General features: G+C 38.2%; 1 protein-coding gene across 1 annotated transcript in view; it reads left to right on the top strand.

Annotated features, from left to right (window-relative positions):
* emc10 (ER membrane protein complex subunit 10) overlaps nt 1–14600 on the top strand; it is a 44415-nt gene extending 29815 nt beyond the window's left edge. The window contains exons 6-7 of the mRNA XM_043679655.1: nt 1182–1275; nt 14002–14600. Of these exons, the coding sequence (XP_043535590.1) occupies nt 1182–1275; nt 14002–14103 (196 nt within the window). The 3' untranslated portion in view covers nt 14104–14600. The remainder of the gene's footprint in view (nt 1–1181; nt 1276–14001) is intronic.
* The last annotated feature ends 1182 nt before the right edge of the window (nt 14601–15782 follow it).

Raw genomic sequence — 15782 nt, 5'->3', positions numbered from 1 at the left:
ACTACTCCTGTAGACAAGGAGGACATAAAAATCAAGGCCAATGGCTCTGCAATCTCCTCCCTTGCTTCCCAGAGAATCTGAGGATAAATGCCATCAGGCCCAGGGGACTTATCTATTTTCACCCTTTCCAGAATTTCCAACACCTCTTCACTACATACTTCAAAGCCATTCATTCTACTTAATTGTGACTCAGTATTCACATCGGCAACAATGTCCTGTTCCTGAGTGAATACTGACGAAAAGTATTCATTAAAGTGTCTCCCCAATCTCTTCAGCCTCCACATGCAACTTCCCATTACTATCCTTGACTGGACCTATTCCTACCCTAGTCATTCTTTTATTCCTGTAGGTTTCTTTCTCTGTTTGAATCACTTCCCATGTGGTCACTGCCTTTGTCATGGCCTTCCTCCTTATCAAAGTACCATTGTTTTGATTTTTTTCCCTAAAGTTCCAAAACAATGTAACAGCTTATAATACAGTAATTACTAATCCCAGAATTTGAGAAAATCAGCTCCTATGCTGAAAATATTTCAAAAAAGGAGCAGCCCTTCAAGCCACAATTTGTTCCTGTCTTCCATCTTGGATTACCCAGAATCCCTTGTTTAAAGATTAATAATATATGTAGAGATGTGGAAAACATGCAATTGTTCTACAACTAAAGATGCCATAAGAACTAGCAAAGACATCAACATCAAGAATAAAAGTGGATCACTGGGATGAATGGTTGCCATGTCATCTGCTTCAGACCCAAAGAGTGATTGTGGTTTAAACTCCTTCATACCTTTGTATCTCAGTCTGTATTACCTGATCAATTGCTTACGCCAGATCGTAAGGTACTCCCAAGTAAAATGTGCATTTGTGAGGAGAAAAATTGTGGCTGACTACTAATGCATGGGTAGCCTGTTGTGGATATAAAGGGGCTTGATTTATACTCAAATATATGGAAATACATAATTATTAGGACCAAGAAAATGGGCTCATCTTGTATGTTAGGTTATCTTTTATGCTGCAATTTATGGAAGTTTGTGAAATAACAGAATAGTGAATGGCTATAGCAACATTGCCTTTTCATATGTTAACGATACTTTTAATTGATCATCTCTCGTGGACCCTAAGCTATTAGGATGCATCAGCCTACTTTACTAATGCAACTCTAAAATGTCTTATGGTTTCCATTGTAGGCCAGAGACTGCAGCATTTATTGAGCGGTTAGAACATGAACAGGCCCAGAAAGCAAAAAATCCACAGGAGCAGAAGTCATTCATTGCAAAATATGTAAGTTGACCCATTTGTGGGGGCAAAATATAGCTTTCTTGGGATAAATGTTATTAATGCAATAAATGTTTGAATAATAATGTGGAATTAATGCATTATTCATCTTGAAGAAAATTCCAGGAAGATATTTCTAAAAGCACAGCAGATATTGTACTTTACAGGAGCTGTGTGTGATATTATGCTATTTAAAGGGGTTAAAGTCTGATATTATAAAATGCACTGAACACTCGGCTACTCTAGAATTGACAGTGAAATAAAAACCAGCAGTTGTTTATTTCAAATCATAGCCTCCAGTGCATTTTCCCTGCTGCAATTCATCTACGATCATGTATTTTTAAAAATAAGTGGTTAAAGTTTTCTCAGACTGTAGGATGGCTTAGTGCATAAATGTATCGCTGACATAGCTCCAAGCCATACATGCCACAAAGGTTCCTGGTTCAATCCAGTGCTAAGTTTTCTCAACAGTGAGAAGCGGGTGACAGGGTGGAGAGAGAGAGAGAGAGAGAGACAGAGACAGAGAGGCACAAACACAAGTACAAGTAGGAGCAATCCTTTTCCTATGGCCCTCAAACAAGCTGATCCACATATATTATAAATAGAGAAGACATATCTGATGACGCTGACACATCTCTTAATGTGTTACTGTCATTTATGTGCAATATATTTAAGTGCATTTGATGCTATTAAGCAGTCAAATAAAATTCAACACCTTATTTAAGGGTCCTGTAGCTAGATAAGAGCTATATAACACTGCACATAAAAAAGGGAACTTATGTAATTTTGAACCTGCAAAGAAACTAAATTACTATGAAGGAACTAGAGTCCAAAATTGTCAAATACACAACATAACTGGGAGACAGCTGTTTTTTCTCTTTCCGCTGAATATTAAAGCACTAGTTTTTGTTAATTTTGCCTTTCAGCATTTCATGCTGATTGCAGTGGAAAGCATTGTGATCTAGTTCTGTGTTAAATAATCAGGTGCAGTAGGCCCACATTTGATCATACTATTAAAATTCTGTTCTGACTTTCTGGATATTGACAACTGCCCAGGAAGTTGACCTCTACTTTGTCTTATTTTAGCAGTTGGTCTGCTGTTGAATCTGAACTCTTGAAGCTGATGTGAGACACCTCCACATTTGGTCTTTGCAGTTGCAGATTGATGAAGGAATCAGTGATGATGCTAGGATTCATTGGATTTAATTCTAGTTTGTTATTTCTAATTTTCTATCTGTCTTGCTCCCTCATGTGGCATTTACTGCTACGGGACTACAGTTTAACACCAGCGACCTCAATCAGAAACAGTGCCCTAATTGCAGCCCTGAGCAACTAGCAGTGTGGTTTTAGATCAAATATGGACCTTCTGGTTTATAGTTCTTATCTACTCACTGAGAAGAGAATATCCTTGATTTTTTAATAAGGAATTCCAAGGAGACCCTGTGAATGAAATCCTTTAGTGCAGAACTAAACAAATTCACTTCAGAAATGCCCTTATAAGATCCATCAGTGGTGAAGAATTCTGTTAAGATTTCATTATACTTAGAGTTCTGAGTTGAGTTTCAAACTGCTGACTGCTGCAGTGAAAGTGACCTGACCTGCTCACCAGAAACTAATGTATTCATTTGGCGACAGGATTAAATGAAGCACAAACAGTGGCTGAGAATATGTGCCAAGCAATAGTACACTTGAGGCGTATGGATAATGCATTAAACCACAAGAGTGAAACTCATTACATTTTAGACACTCTGTTCTCTTGAGAGTGTTGCAACTCTAATCATATTGCCATACATCATTTAATTTTATAACACATACAGTTTTGTTTTAGATTTTATCCCTTTTTTTAGAGATTTCCTTTTGGAGTTTTTCCACTTAGTGATCACTGAAGATAAGAAATCAAAATGTTATGTATTAAAAGATTTTTTTCTTTGCTTCTCTGAGCCCTACTCCTAAAGGTCTTGGTTCATCTTGGGATGCAGTTCTGTTGCTTTTGGGTTCTTTGATCTCCAGACCTAGAATGTTAATTGGCTATTTGATCAAGCTCACACTAGATCTGGAACCAAACACACAGTTTCTTCATATATTCACAAATTCATAGTTTGCACTGGGGCCATAATTCTTGTCTTCGCACTTCTTAAACAAATGATATGGAGATTATTGGGCACTCTCCTCTGTGCTCCAATTACAAAATTCGCCAAGTCTACACAGATTGAATTTACGCTGCAAAGCTGAGTCACTGTGAGTGCCCCCTAAAGGGGAGCTTTTATAATGCTTTGATAAAATGTTGATAGGAGCAGTATTTGTTGTGCTCACAGGCATAAGTGCTGAAAAACGTAAAATTGTTTGCCCGGAAGAATGAATCAATCCAAGGATTGTTCTAATCTCTCTGATCAACAAAAGCTGCATTTTAACAACAATTTAGTTACCTTTCCTGAAACCATAAAGCTGTTGTTAGCCTATGCAACTGAAAACGATTGATTTATTTTTCTCCACTTCAAATCTGGAACCATTTTCTGTCCTCTTTACCCTGGAAAGTGATTTCTGTTCACTGTGGAAAAACTCATTCATGACTGTATTGTGTCTTATTGAAATATAAAATTCTTTTACTGTATTACATCATACATTAGTTTGTGAAATTACACACTCATTTGAATATGATCTTGCCAATAACCATCAGCATGAGTTATTCTGCTAAACATGATTCCTTTGATTCCAATACATTGCTTATTCTATATTTCCCATTTATTAAAAAAAAATCACAAATATTATTTGGTTCAGTTACACAAATTCACAGAACTGTTGAAGTTTAAATATATAGTTTAAAATTTATGTGTAGGATACTGAGTAGTGATGAAACATGTGCCTTTTTCAACACTGTCAATAGTGTGTTGTCATGTTTAGAGTTCTTTAATGAGTTGTTTTGTCCAGGCTGAAAGCTGCATCCTTGAATTTTACTGTCTATGCACAGACCTCTGCATTCTTATGGAGTCAAATAGCATGGAAACAGACCTTTCAGTCTAACCAGTCCACCGCCAACCACATTCCCAAACTAAACTTGTCCTGCGTGCTTGCGCTTGATCCACATCCCTTCAAAACTTTTCCTGTTCATGAACTTATCCAAATGTCTTTAAAATCTTGTAATATACCTGCATCCTCCACTTTCTCTGGCAGTTCATTCCACACACGAACCACTCTTTGTAAAATGTTGCCCCTTATCTCCTTTTTAAATCTTTCTTCTCTCACCTTAAAAATATGGCCGCTAGTTTTTAACTCCCCCACCATAGAGAAAAGACCCTTGTCATTCACCTTATCTATGCCCCTTATGATTTTATAAACTTCTATAAGGTTTATATACCTCAACCTCCTCCACTCCAGTGAAAAATGTCCCAGTCTTCCCGGTCTATTTTTATATCTCAAACCTTCCATTCCCCAGCAATATCCTTCCTGTAACAAAGTGACCAGAACTGCATACTTGGTACATCTTACTTTACAGGAGGTATTGCCACATAACACAATGGATGGTGTCCTCAATATGAGCATGAGACTTTACCTCTGCCAGGACTATGTGCTGGGTGCTCCTTCAGATACTGTTGGAGATAGATACATCTATGACAAGTAGTTTGGTGAGAATGTTTCCCTCTTGTTAGTTCACTCATCACTTTCCACAGTCTTGCTGCTATGTATTTTAGGCCTTGTATAGCTCTCAAAATCCTAGAACATTAACCTGCTCGATTTTGGCTCCCTCCAAACTATTTCACAAGACAGCATTATCTCAGGTTCCAGATTAGTTGCACAAACTACTTGTGCATAACATATTTGGAATAATTCAAGCTCCTGCACAATGATATCATCAAAAGACCTTATAATCTGAAGCGGTATTCTGCTTCTGGCTGCAGTGACATTTTTCGGCAAAGTGTGACAGACTACTGATGAAAATATACTCTAGCACTTTCTTTTTTTTAACCTTGTTGGCTCAATTTATTGATTTAGCCTCTTTCTTTATCTGCATGTTGTAACAATGTCATATAATTTGTCTCCAAAACAAAGGAGGGCAACTTTAAAAATCAAAGTTATGTATTTTGAAGCATCACAATAAATCACATAAAAATTCAGTGAGTGGAAAAGCAAACTAATTGCAAACCAAATATTACAATAGAAATGTGGAAAAAAATCAGTTTATCTTTTATTATTCAGTGTGTCAATTTTGAAATGATTAGAGATCACAAGCAATCAACTGGCATTACCTAATACAGATGCTGTTAAACTGTATAGTAAAAAAGATTTGTCATTAGTGATATTATTGTGTGACTTGAGCATGTTCATTCTGGATTTCTGTCTCTGCTTGCTATTTTTAGCAAAAGAGTTAATCTCTTTAAAATAATGTTAAATGAGTTGGTGTCTCTGTTAAACTCAGAGAAGAGGAATTTTAGATATCGTTATATCACTGGAGTATAGTGTCCTTGCATATATTTCACTTAACCTTATCAATCATCCTCTTCATTTCTGGTAGCTTTGTGGCATGTAGCAACAGTTGACCTTGTACTATCATTGAATCTCATGATTTGAAAGGTGACCATAAGATTTATTTCACCACCTGTTAAGGAATACTTTTGCAACTTGTGCATATGGCATATTCTTTGTTTTACAGAGATTTAATACTATTGAAATGTTTTCTTCAAACAGCGGTAAAGAATTTTTGAAAAGTAGCTCTATACTGTTGGCTTCAGTGACTCTTGGATGGAGAATGTAAAACTTCCATCAGATTCTTTGGTGACTTGATCTGCAAAATGCAGTGACCACACAGTTGGGTTTGACTGGGACATCTTCCTCAGTTAGCCTGCCAAACTCACTGCCAAGCTTTAGACAGGTACCTGATGGTCACCATGGAAGCAAACATACTCAGTCTAATTTAGCATCTTCAAGAGAAATTTGGAAAGTGGAAGAAAGGATGGGATTTTGTGCAGTGATTTGGAGAATATTTGTGAGGTGATGGGTTTTGCATCTAACAGCTGTATTTCTAGAAGTACTGCAATTTGTAAAGTTTGCAATAGAATGGGTTGAGATGTTCTGGGATTTATATTGGTGAAAAGTGAGGAAGAGATTCAGTAAAAGCTGCATGCTGTAAACTCAGTGATACATGGTGAGCTTCAGAAATGCTGCCTCACGAATGCATAATATATTGTGCTATCGTACTTTTGAATTTGATGAGCTGGTATTTTTCTTTTATTTATGCAATGGCATTTAATTCTGGGCGGGGCCATCTTTCTCATGGTTACAAATACTGTCAAAGTGCCTCAGGAACTAGGAGCACAAGCCTGATGTCTGCAAAGTAATGGTGGTTCCCAAGTGTTTCAGAATGTATACAGTGACCAGCAAGGCACTATCCATTTTCTCAAAGGTCAAATGGTTGTATTTCCCTTTTTATGTCTGAAGTCTCAGCCCCATCTTTAGATTCTTTTAGCATCAGAACAGCAAGCTCGTATTTTTCAGAAGCTTGTCCATTGAGAGACTTCTGTCTTTAGACAAACATTAATGATGATTGTTACCAATAGAACAGGTACAATCCTACCACCCAAAGGAGTGTTTTACTTCCTGGCAATGTGAAAGCGTTCATTGCATGTTAATAGCACCTATCTCCAGATTGTTTTTGCACTGTGCAACGACATACCCTAGAAACTGTTCGTGTAAATTAAATTTCTATCAGTTCAGAGACTGCCTGAAATGGGGAAAGCCAACTGATCTCTTTGACGTGCTTTCCATGAAGGATCTGAACTGCTCTCCAAAAGAAAATACCAATTATCCCTGTGGCTTTAGTCACATGACATAAGTACTGATTCATTTTGATTTTGTTTTGCAATTGTTTACTGTACTTCACTTATCGGAGCTTCCCAAATCTCAAATATCATTTGACCTTGAATAGTTTGTTTATCACTTGCAGTCTCATATTTCTCCTTTAAATTTATTTCTGTTTGAATCAAAAACGCTGCTTTCAGATTGATCCAAACGAATCCAGTTAATGCAAAGTTTGTGTGCACTCATTTGACCGCTTTACTCCTTTGACCACAGTACCACTGAGTTGTAGCAATGCTGAGGCAACCCTGTATGACTGAGAGTCACTCAGTCTGTTGGGAGAGAGAATTGATGGACTCAGCAATGTAGGATTGATTGAATGCTAGCATAGGGCTGATGACTCTGCAAGTGACTGCACGTCTTGGCAAAATCTTCTCTGGTTAAATTATCAAACACAGTCACATGTCTTTGGTGACTTGATCTGCAAAATGCACATGCAGCAATCGGTGACCACACAATTGGGTTTGACTGGGACATCTTCCTCAGTTAGCCTGCCAAACTCCCTGCCAAGCTGTGAGACACTGACTTATTCACAATAACTCTGCTCTGGACAATGATCTAGACCTCGCAGATTGGACAAAATATTGAAGTTTGATTAACGCTGGAATTTTTTGGGATCTTGTAAGCAACTAATGATAGAGGGTGTTCCACTGAAAAACTGGTGTCTACAATTACAAGCAACTGTTATAAGGCACAATAACTTTTTTAAAAACTTTCTTTCTCCCTGCGTACCAATATTGCTACACCACAAGGTGGACATATGTCCACCTGTTGTCAGCATTACCACTTTTTTTGTTTAAGAAAACAGTTAATGACATTTTCGGTCAAATGGGCTAATCTCATGGACTTGGAAAATCCCAGATTCGTATTTTTGGAGCATGCCAAGTAACTTGGTTTCGACCAGAATATTGTTAGGTGTCCTTGATTCCCCTGGTCCTCCTTGGAAGAAATCCATTCTGCTTCCTGATTCTGGTTGTCAGTCCATGACAGCTGCTAGAAATTAATGTGTTAAGTGGTGTGAATGTGAGAGGATAGTGTCATGTATGGTTGATATGTGCATTGTGGTTGTTAATCGACCAAAACATGAAGAATGGCCGAAACAAGTCTGATGCATGTGGGGATTTCGATTTATAAGACCATTTTTCAACCTGAATCACTTTAGGTCATTTCCACTGTAATATCTTAAAGATTTAGGTTGGGTGAACGGTGGGAATAGTCACAGTTGAGATAATGTATTCCCAAAGAATGAAAATCAGCCAAGGATGTTCATCGAATGTGAAATGCAGAGCAGTACATTTATAGAGACACCAAAAATAGTGATTCTCAAGAAGAGAAGGTGGTAATATTTATTTTAAATGAAAGGATTAATGACTTCCTTGGCCTTTCAATTGGTCATCATCTTAGTTTGTGCGGAATTGTGGACTTGGGTCAAAGAGTGGGAGATATGTAGTATTTTATTGTGGGTTGATGAGAAAGGTGGTGTTTAATGCTGGGGAAGCAGGATCTTTGTAGTACTTAAAGGGAAGTCTGGACAGGTTGGTTTTAACTGTTTTAAGTTGAATTGGGTGTTTTTTTTTATCAAAATATTACGTTTTGTATTGAAGAAAAACATGTTCATGGTCATGTTCAGATATCAAATTTGATCTGGAAAGTATGTTATCAAATTAATGTTAACTCCCTGCTTGGCCCCACCAGATTCTCTCCTCCACTTGGAATGAATTGAGTCTAGGTGTATAGAGTGGAATGACCTCATAAGAAAATTTCATTGCACATCACAAGACTTAAGTTCCAGCTGTTCCCTTTCCACAAGTTATAGTTAGAGTTTTATTATAGATAATGGAAGGTTTTATTGGAGGAATTCTCTTTAGCTGGCCAGATTCCTATAGTTAATGTTTTAAAATGGAATTGGATGTAATTTATCTTTCTTTTAAAACATTGGCCTTTGTATGTGGTCATCCTTGGCACAACTATAATTTATTGCCTATCCTGATTAGCCAAAACACTTGGCAAATCTGGTACAGGTGAGTGGCTTGATAGGCCTCTTCAGTGGGCAATTTAAGAATTAATCATCTTGTCATAGAACTGGAATCAAATTTAAACTGGACCAAGTAAGGAGTGAGCCTTTAAAGGATTAGTACTGAAAATGTGTTGCTGGAAAAGTGCAGCAGGTCAGGCAGCATCCAAGGAACAGGAGAATCGACGTTTCAGACATAAGCCCTTCTTCAGGAAGGGCTTATGCCCGAAACGTCGATTCTCCTGTTCCTTGGATGCTGCCTGACCTGCTGCGCTTTTCCAGCAACACATTTTCAGTTCTGATCTCCAGCATCTGCAGCCCTCACTTTCTTTTAAAGGATTAGTACACCAGTTAGGTTTTTATAACAATCTGACACCTTTGTGGTAACATTATTTCATAAGTAACAGTTTTATGTTTTTAGATTTCCTTTTAGTAAACTGTTCTTCTTTCATTGCCATTTATAATTTAATTACTTGCAAGAGCTTGATGCACTTGTCTTTTGGTCAGTGGTGACTATCTCTCATTTATCTGTCATCGCAACATGAAGATTAGCACGTGGTTTCTTTGGTTGACCTGCTGATCAGGAGATTGGGGTGGTCTGTTGCATTTATGTTTAGTTCACACAGCTTTGTGTGAATCTTGTGGTTTTGCTTGCCCTGCTGGTGCTCAAGAAGATTAAGAACCCTTATCCTAATCTCCTAGGGAGATTTTGACAGCACAGTCTGAAGATATACACTAAGAGCTGCAGAAAATCTATAATTTTCCTTTTCTTTCTTGGGGGAAAAAGCTTTGTCAAATATTAGTTGAGTTAAAACATTGATCTCCTGTTGTGTTTAGGTACTGAGGTGCGGGAATGTAAATAGCAATAGCAGAATCAAAACCAGCAGAGACTGAATAAAAGCAAAACAGCTTGATGGTCTAGTGTAGCACTGAACTAAAGGGTAGAAGGTAACTGGTTGGATTCCTAGTCTGTCTTAATTGAGCAGATTTCATCCTTGGCAGCGGTTGGGCATGTTGCAAATGGCTTCAGTGCCCTCTGGTTAGGTGGGAGGTTTGAGCACCCCTGCTTTTGCTCCACATTCTAAAGAAAGAAGGCTCGCAAGGCTTCCACAGCCAAAACCTGCCTGCCAGCACTTAGTAACCAGGCTTCAGTGTGACAAATAGTTGCCTGACTGAGCTAGTGGAGGGCAGCTGGCCCCTATGGAATCATGCACCTCCAGCAAGGAGTTGATACCATCAGGAGTGAAGAAAGGAGGAAAGTCAGCAATCAAACATAAGTGGCCTGTCTGAAAGCTAATAAAATGCTGCAGTGGCATGATAAAGGATGATCTTGGCTGACATTGCCAGAAGTATATCTCCTTTACTATTCTCCTGATGAAATGGATTTAGAAGACTTGATTCAGGAGCCTTTAAATATAATTATTTCTCAATGTACTTTATACAAAAAAAAGGATGAATGCCAGAGTAGGTTCATTGCACTTAGAATATTCCTGACATTAGCATCATTTTCATTGCTGGGAAGAGTTGTTTGGTGTGCGCTTTGTTTTGAAAGAAAGAGCTTAAATTTACGCAGAATCTTTTGGGACCTCAGGGCATTCCAGAGCGTTTTACAGCCCGTGAAGTTCATTTATTTTGAAGTGCAATCAGTGTTGTAATGTAAGGAATCACAGTAGTCAATATATGCATAGAAAAATCTCATAAACAGTAATGAGATACATGGGCAGATAATCTGTTTCTGATCGTTTTTCTTGATGGTCAGATGTTGCCCAGCATGCCAGTAGAACTCTTGTGCTGTCCTTCAAATATTGTCATGGGATCTTGGGATAATGTCACAGTCAAAAAAAACGGCACCTCGTATAATTCAGCATTCGCTGCCATGTTCAGTTATGTGCCAAAGCTGCTGGAGTGGTATTTCAACCTGTTTTGTCACTAAAGGCAAAAGCACTACTACTTAGCCAAGGCCAATACCTTAGAGATTTTTGATAACTTATTCACAGTCCTAAGTCATGACTTCCTTCATGATCGCCCTCACTTATTTACTGCACCATTGTGTCCATGTCTTCCTTTTTTTGTTCCCATTTATAGTCTATCTTTGGCCCTGTGTCCCAGAGTTATTTCCATTGTCCACCAGTTGGGAATAGCAGAAGTTTGTGTCCTAAACTGGATTTCAGTCAAAACCCCTTTCACCGTAGGATCATTTCAATTCAAACTGGGAAATTAGATCTCCCAGGCAAGATTGAACGTTAGAGACACCGGAGGGTCCCAGTTTTGATTTCTGCTTGTGCTCAGTCAGCTGGAACAGCTATTAGTTTGTTTAATTAACCTCAGGGCTAAGAAAAGAAAAATAAAACCGCCACATTTGGTAAGTAGAGCCTGGCTGTAATACCCTCAGTGGTCAAGCTGCCAACACTGTGCCAAATGTTAAGAGTGGAAATTGATGTTCTTGATGGAAGGCATCTAATGCTCAAGAACCAATTGATTATCCAAGAGAGGAGGGTTAGAAAGAAATAAAACTTTGAATAAGGTTTTAAAAAATTAACTTGATTCAGAGACTTTTATAAAATTATGAAACATTGTCTCTTTGTGCTCCTTTATTGCTTCTTCGAAGTTCCTGAATGCACAGTTACAGACCATTAGAGGTTACCTAAGATCCAAGGTGATGGATACCCAGGCTGTCTCCTCAGTGGTAACATAAGGAACTTAAGGATTGATTATACACTAGTAACTTAGTTATAGGCTGTCTGCCTGTCCATTAATGCTTGGAGCCGTGTGTGGGGTGCAGCAACCTATCTGGCCATCATTGTTAGATTAGATTAGATTAGATTTAATTGGATCAGGGAAAGAAAGAAACCCGGTTCATCTTGACCTGGAATACTGTGGAAGATCATACAGAAATCTCTTGAATATTTGCTGAAACAATCTGATGAAGAAAGTGGATAAGATATGGAAGCTGTGAAAGGTCTTTCAGTCGTCACAGCATTCAGTATGAATACTGTTACTTGTCAGCAGCATTTTAAATCCTGTGTTAGCCATTTACCTTGGGGATTATGTGCAAATGTAATTTGAAGTAACCTCTGAAATATATTGAATGAAAGCCACGAGAGTCATGTGGTGGTGTAATTTGAATTGGGAGACTGATTTAAATCGTGTTTGTACTGACAACACCATAGTTAGATCTGCAGCTTTTGTAATTTATTGCTGCATAATACTTTGTTCTTGAATTCAAATTGAGTTTAAATTCATTACAAATCTATCCTTTTCCTGATAATTAGTACAAGAATTTGACTTTTACTTTTGTTAACAGTCTCGAATTTGCCACTGCTGTAGGTTACTATGAGCAGGTTCAACCTGTAGGTTCAACTATAATACTACGCAGCAAAGCAACATCTTCTAAACCGTTCTATCATCCAGACTTTAACAAATTTAAAAGAAAATGCTTGCCATCAGGACCATCTTATTTTTAAAAAGAAAGTACATCAAATAACAAATTGGTAAATACTGTTTCTTTGGGAGGAGAAAAACTGGCTTGGAAGGCCAATGAGCCTGTATCTGATGTAAAACTGAGGATTAAAAACTCATTTAAGGCACTGTTCAGATACACTCAGGGCAGGTGGGTCTTGAACCTGAACCTTGTAACCCACAGATAGAGATGCCACTACTGCACCATAAGATCCTTTTGCCGAGAGCTGTGTTTACCCCCCCTCCCCAAAATGTGGATCTATGATCTATGTTGTTAAATTGATGTGAAATGCCAATTACCAATCTGTTACAAGCTGTTAGCTTAACAATGTCGCCATTGTAATGTTTCAAATTGTGAGACTGCCCATAAATTTTCCACATAACATTCCCCCACCCTATAGTGGGTAATTGTAACATTCAAAGTGGAATTAAGCCATTTAGAGCAGAAGGACCCAAGTTTATGCTCTGGTCTTTGGTGGCATAATCATTTGAGTTGCAGTTTGTCAATGAGTCAGTGGCGAAGGAGAGGGGAAGAAAATTACCCAAGCTTCCTCCTTCAGATCATTGTCAAGTTACTCTTGTCGTCGGAGTGGCTGTTTTTGACTAGTGCCTCCAGGTTAAGTTAGACTTGACTGTGAAAATTTCCAAAGTGAGATAGGCTGACAATACTTAGGGCACTGGATTTCCTGCTTCTGCACCTATCTGTATTGAAATGTATGGATGCAGTACGCTGAGGAAAACTGGGTGAAAGGTTTAGATACAAGGAAAGGAGCTTACCTGATTTCAGTCTATTAATGATTTAATTTAGACAGTGGGAAATCCAGTAGGCTTCCTGATATTGCTTCCCTTGTTTTATTGTTCAAGTGATTGAAATCATGCAGGGATGGAAAATCTTTCCCTTTAGTGGCTGGTTTATGCCTATAGAATGGCTGAGTATTCCCAAGGGGCTGCCACTATTGCTGCCAATTGACAGCTGGCACATTCAGGGTTGAGATGAAGGTGTTTTTCAAGCCTTCATGAGTGAAAGCAACAGTAATTTTCTCATTATTGACCTTAAAACACAATGCGTGCAACATTCATCTTTGCAGCATTTTGTGAGCAGTGGAAGGATAATTTCATTTGAGAATTGCTTATTTTTTGTGGTAATCCAGCTCATTAACCTGTGCCTGGACCATGCTGCCTTGCCCTCACTAAGGCTATAGCTTTTGCCGTACTTTTAAACTAAATTGCTAAATAAAGTTTGTAAAGTGAATGTCGCATTGTTTACAAATGGGCCCTGTGCACAGTCTTTTTGTATTGTTGAGCAGTTGGGATCTCCTTCATTGCAGGGACAAGTGAATTTTTTTTATCATTTGGGAATTCAGAGTTGACCTCTCTTTCTTTCTCTCTCTCTCTCTCCTTTTTAACAGTGGATGTATATCGTCCCCATTGTGATTTTTCTGATGATGTCGGGTGCTCAGGATCCCAATGGAGGAGGCAGTGGTGGCGGTTCAGGTGGAGGTGGAAGATGATGTGTGCAGCAGAGAGAAAACATCTTATCAACATTTTCCTATTGACAGTGCTTCATGTTGTAAATACAACTAATATTGTCATATTTGCTGGACAAAGATTGAATTAATGTTCTCAGGACTTGGGACTTTCCAAACTAATAATCTCCAAACCACAAATGGACAAATATGAACAGGTCAGATAAACATTGGTGATTTTTCCAAAAAATGAATTTGTCAGTGTTAGAATTCCATGCCTTGTTGCTGCAGAACCCCATTCCTGCCACTAGTTGCCAGCACCACACTGTGATTGAAATAAGGTTAGTGAAAAACTAGTGTGAGTTGAAGCTGTGCAGCCTCTACTGCACATTAACAGATATAGGGAGACAGATTTTAAATTGTTAGAAATATTTAAGCACTACCAGTTGCAACAGGCATGATGTCCACTGTGCATATGTACAAATAAACTCAAGTCTTTGATTTCATTTTAGAGTCTTGAGATAATAAATGGAAATTTCTGATGGATTGGTCATGACTGCAAATTTGTTCTGCTGTCATCAACAAATTATTTATTTTTTTACATTGGTTAAGTTAAAACTACTTCGTACCCATTCAGATTCCTCATCTCAATTTTTTGGCTGGCATTGACTTCAAGTACTATAAACACAAGTGCTGCAGGTCTTAAATGAGCAAGCTGATTATCACCCATCCAACATGTGATTAAAATTCTCACTATTATGCTTCAATTGTCCAGTCAGTGGATATCCAACCGCAAATGCATTTTGAACTGCAGTGTTTTTTTAATGCAAAATTTGTGGCACCAGGTTGAATTGTCTGAAGTCATTTCTTGCACAGTCCTTTTTGAATTGGGTTGGCAAGAGGAGCGCTCCAGTTAGATTCAGAAACCCAAAGTTAGGAGGGTAATTAGCTAATGTTTCTACTGCTGTGGTGACTCCTGATAAAAGTGCATATGTATATGTATCTGAGATGTTTGCCCTTAGGAGTTGATAATCAGCAGACTGATTCTAAGTCCCTTCTTTTAAAGAACAAATCCTTTGGACGACCTGACAAAAGTTTTAAGTGCAATTAAGCATTTTCTAATACTATAGTAATCTGCAAAGCACAATTGAACAAAGAGGAGTTTGACAAATAATGGTTTGAAGGACTGTGGATATGAGGCAGGAAAGTGGACTTGAGGCCCAGATGAGATCAGCCATGATTGTATCAAATTGCAGAGCAGATTTGAGGGGCTGAATTGCCTACTCCTGCTCTTAGTTCTTATGTTTTCAAAATTTGAAGTGAACTGCCATGTGTTTTGATGCTGTCATCTGGGACCCCATTTTAACCACCTTTATGTTGCTGTCTTATCACTTTATGCTGATATAAGATTGCAAGTGTTTCTTTTCTGACCCACTTAAAAATGTTGGGGAAAACAACGTGCATCCTTCCACAAGGCCACCCAAGCAGTTGTCACTTATGTAAACCGGAAATGGCAGGTGTTGACATGAGTACCTAAGTGCATTGCAACCAAATCTGAGTATTCTTCATCTGCCATCCATGTGCACCCTTGAATGTGACAATATCTTGCTTAGCTGTTTCTCTTCGATATATAGCTGTGAAGCATTGCCTTTTTTTATTCAGCAGTGAATTCAAGTGAAATAGAAAGACAATTGGTGCAGTTCAGTAGAAATTTGACTCTTTTA

This window comes from Chiloscyllium plagiosum, chromosome 39 (assembly GCF_004010195.1).
Source record: "Chiloscyllium plagiosum isolate BGI_BamShark_2017 chromosome 39, ASM401019v2, whole genome shotgun sequence".
Taxonomy (NCBI): Eukaryota; Metazoa; Chordata; class Chondrichthyes; order Orectolobiformes; family Hemiscylliidae; genus Chiloscyllium; species Chiloscyllium plagiosum.
This window is presented reverse-complemented; position numbering and strand designations above follow the sequence as displayed.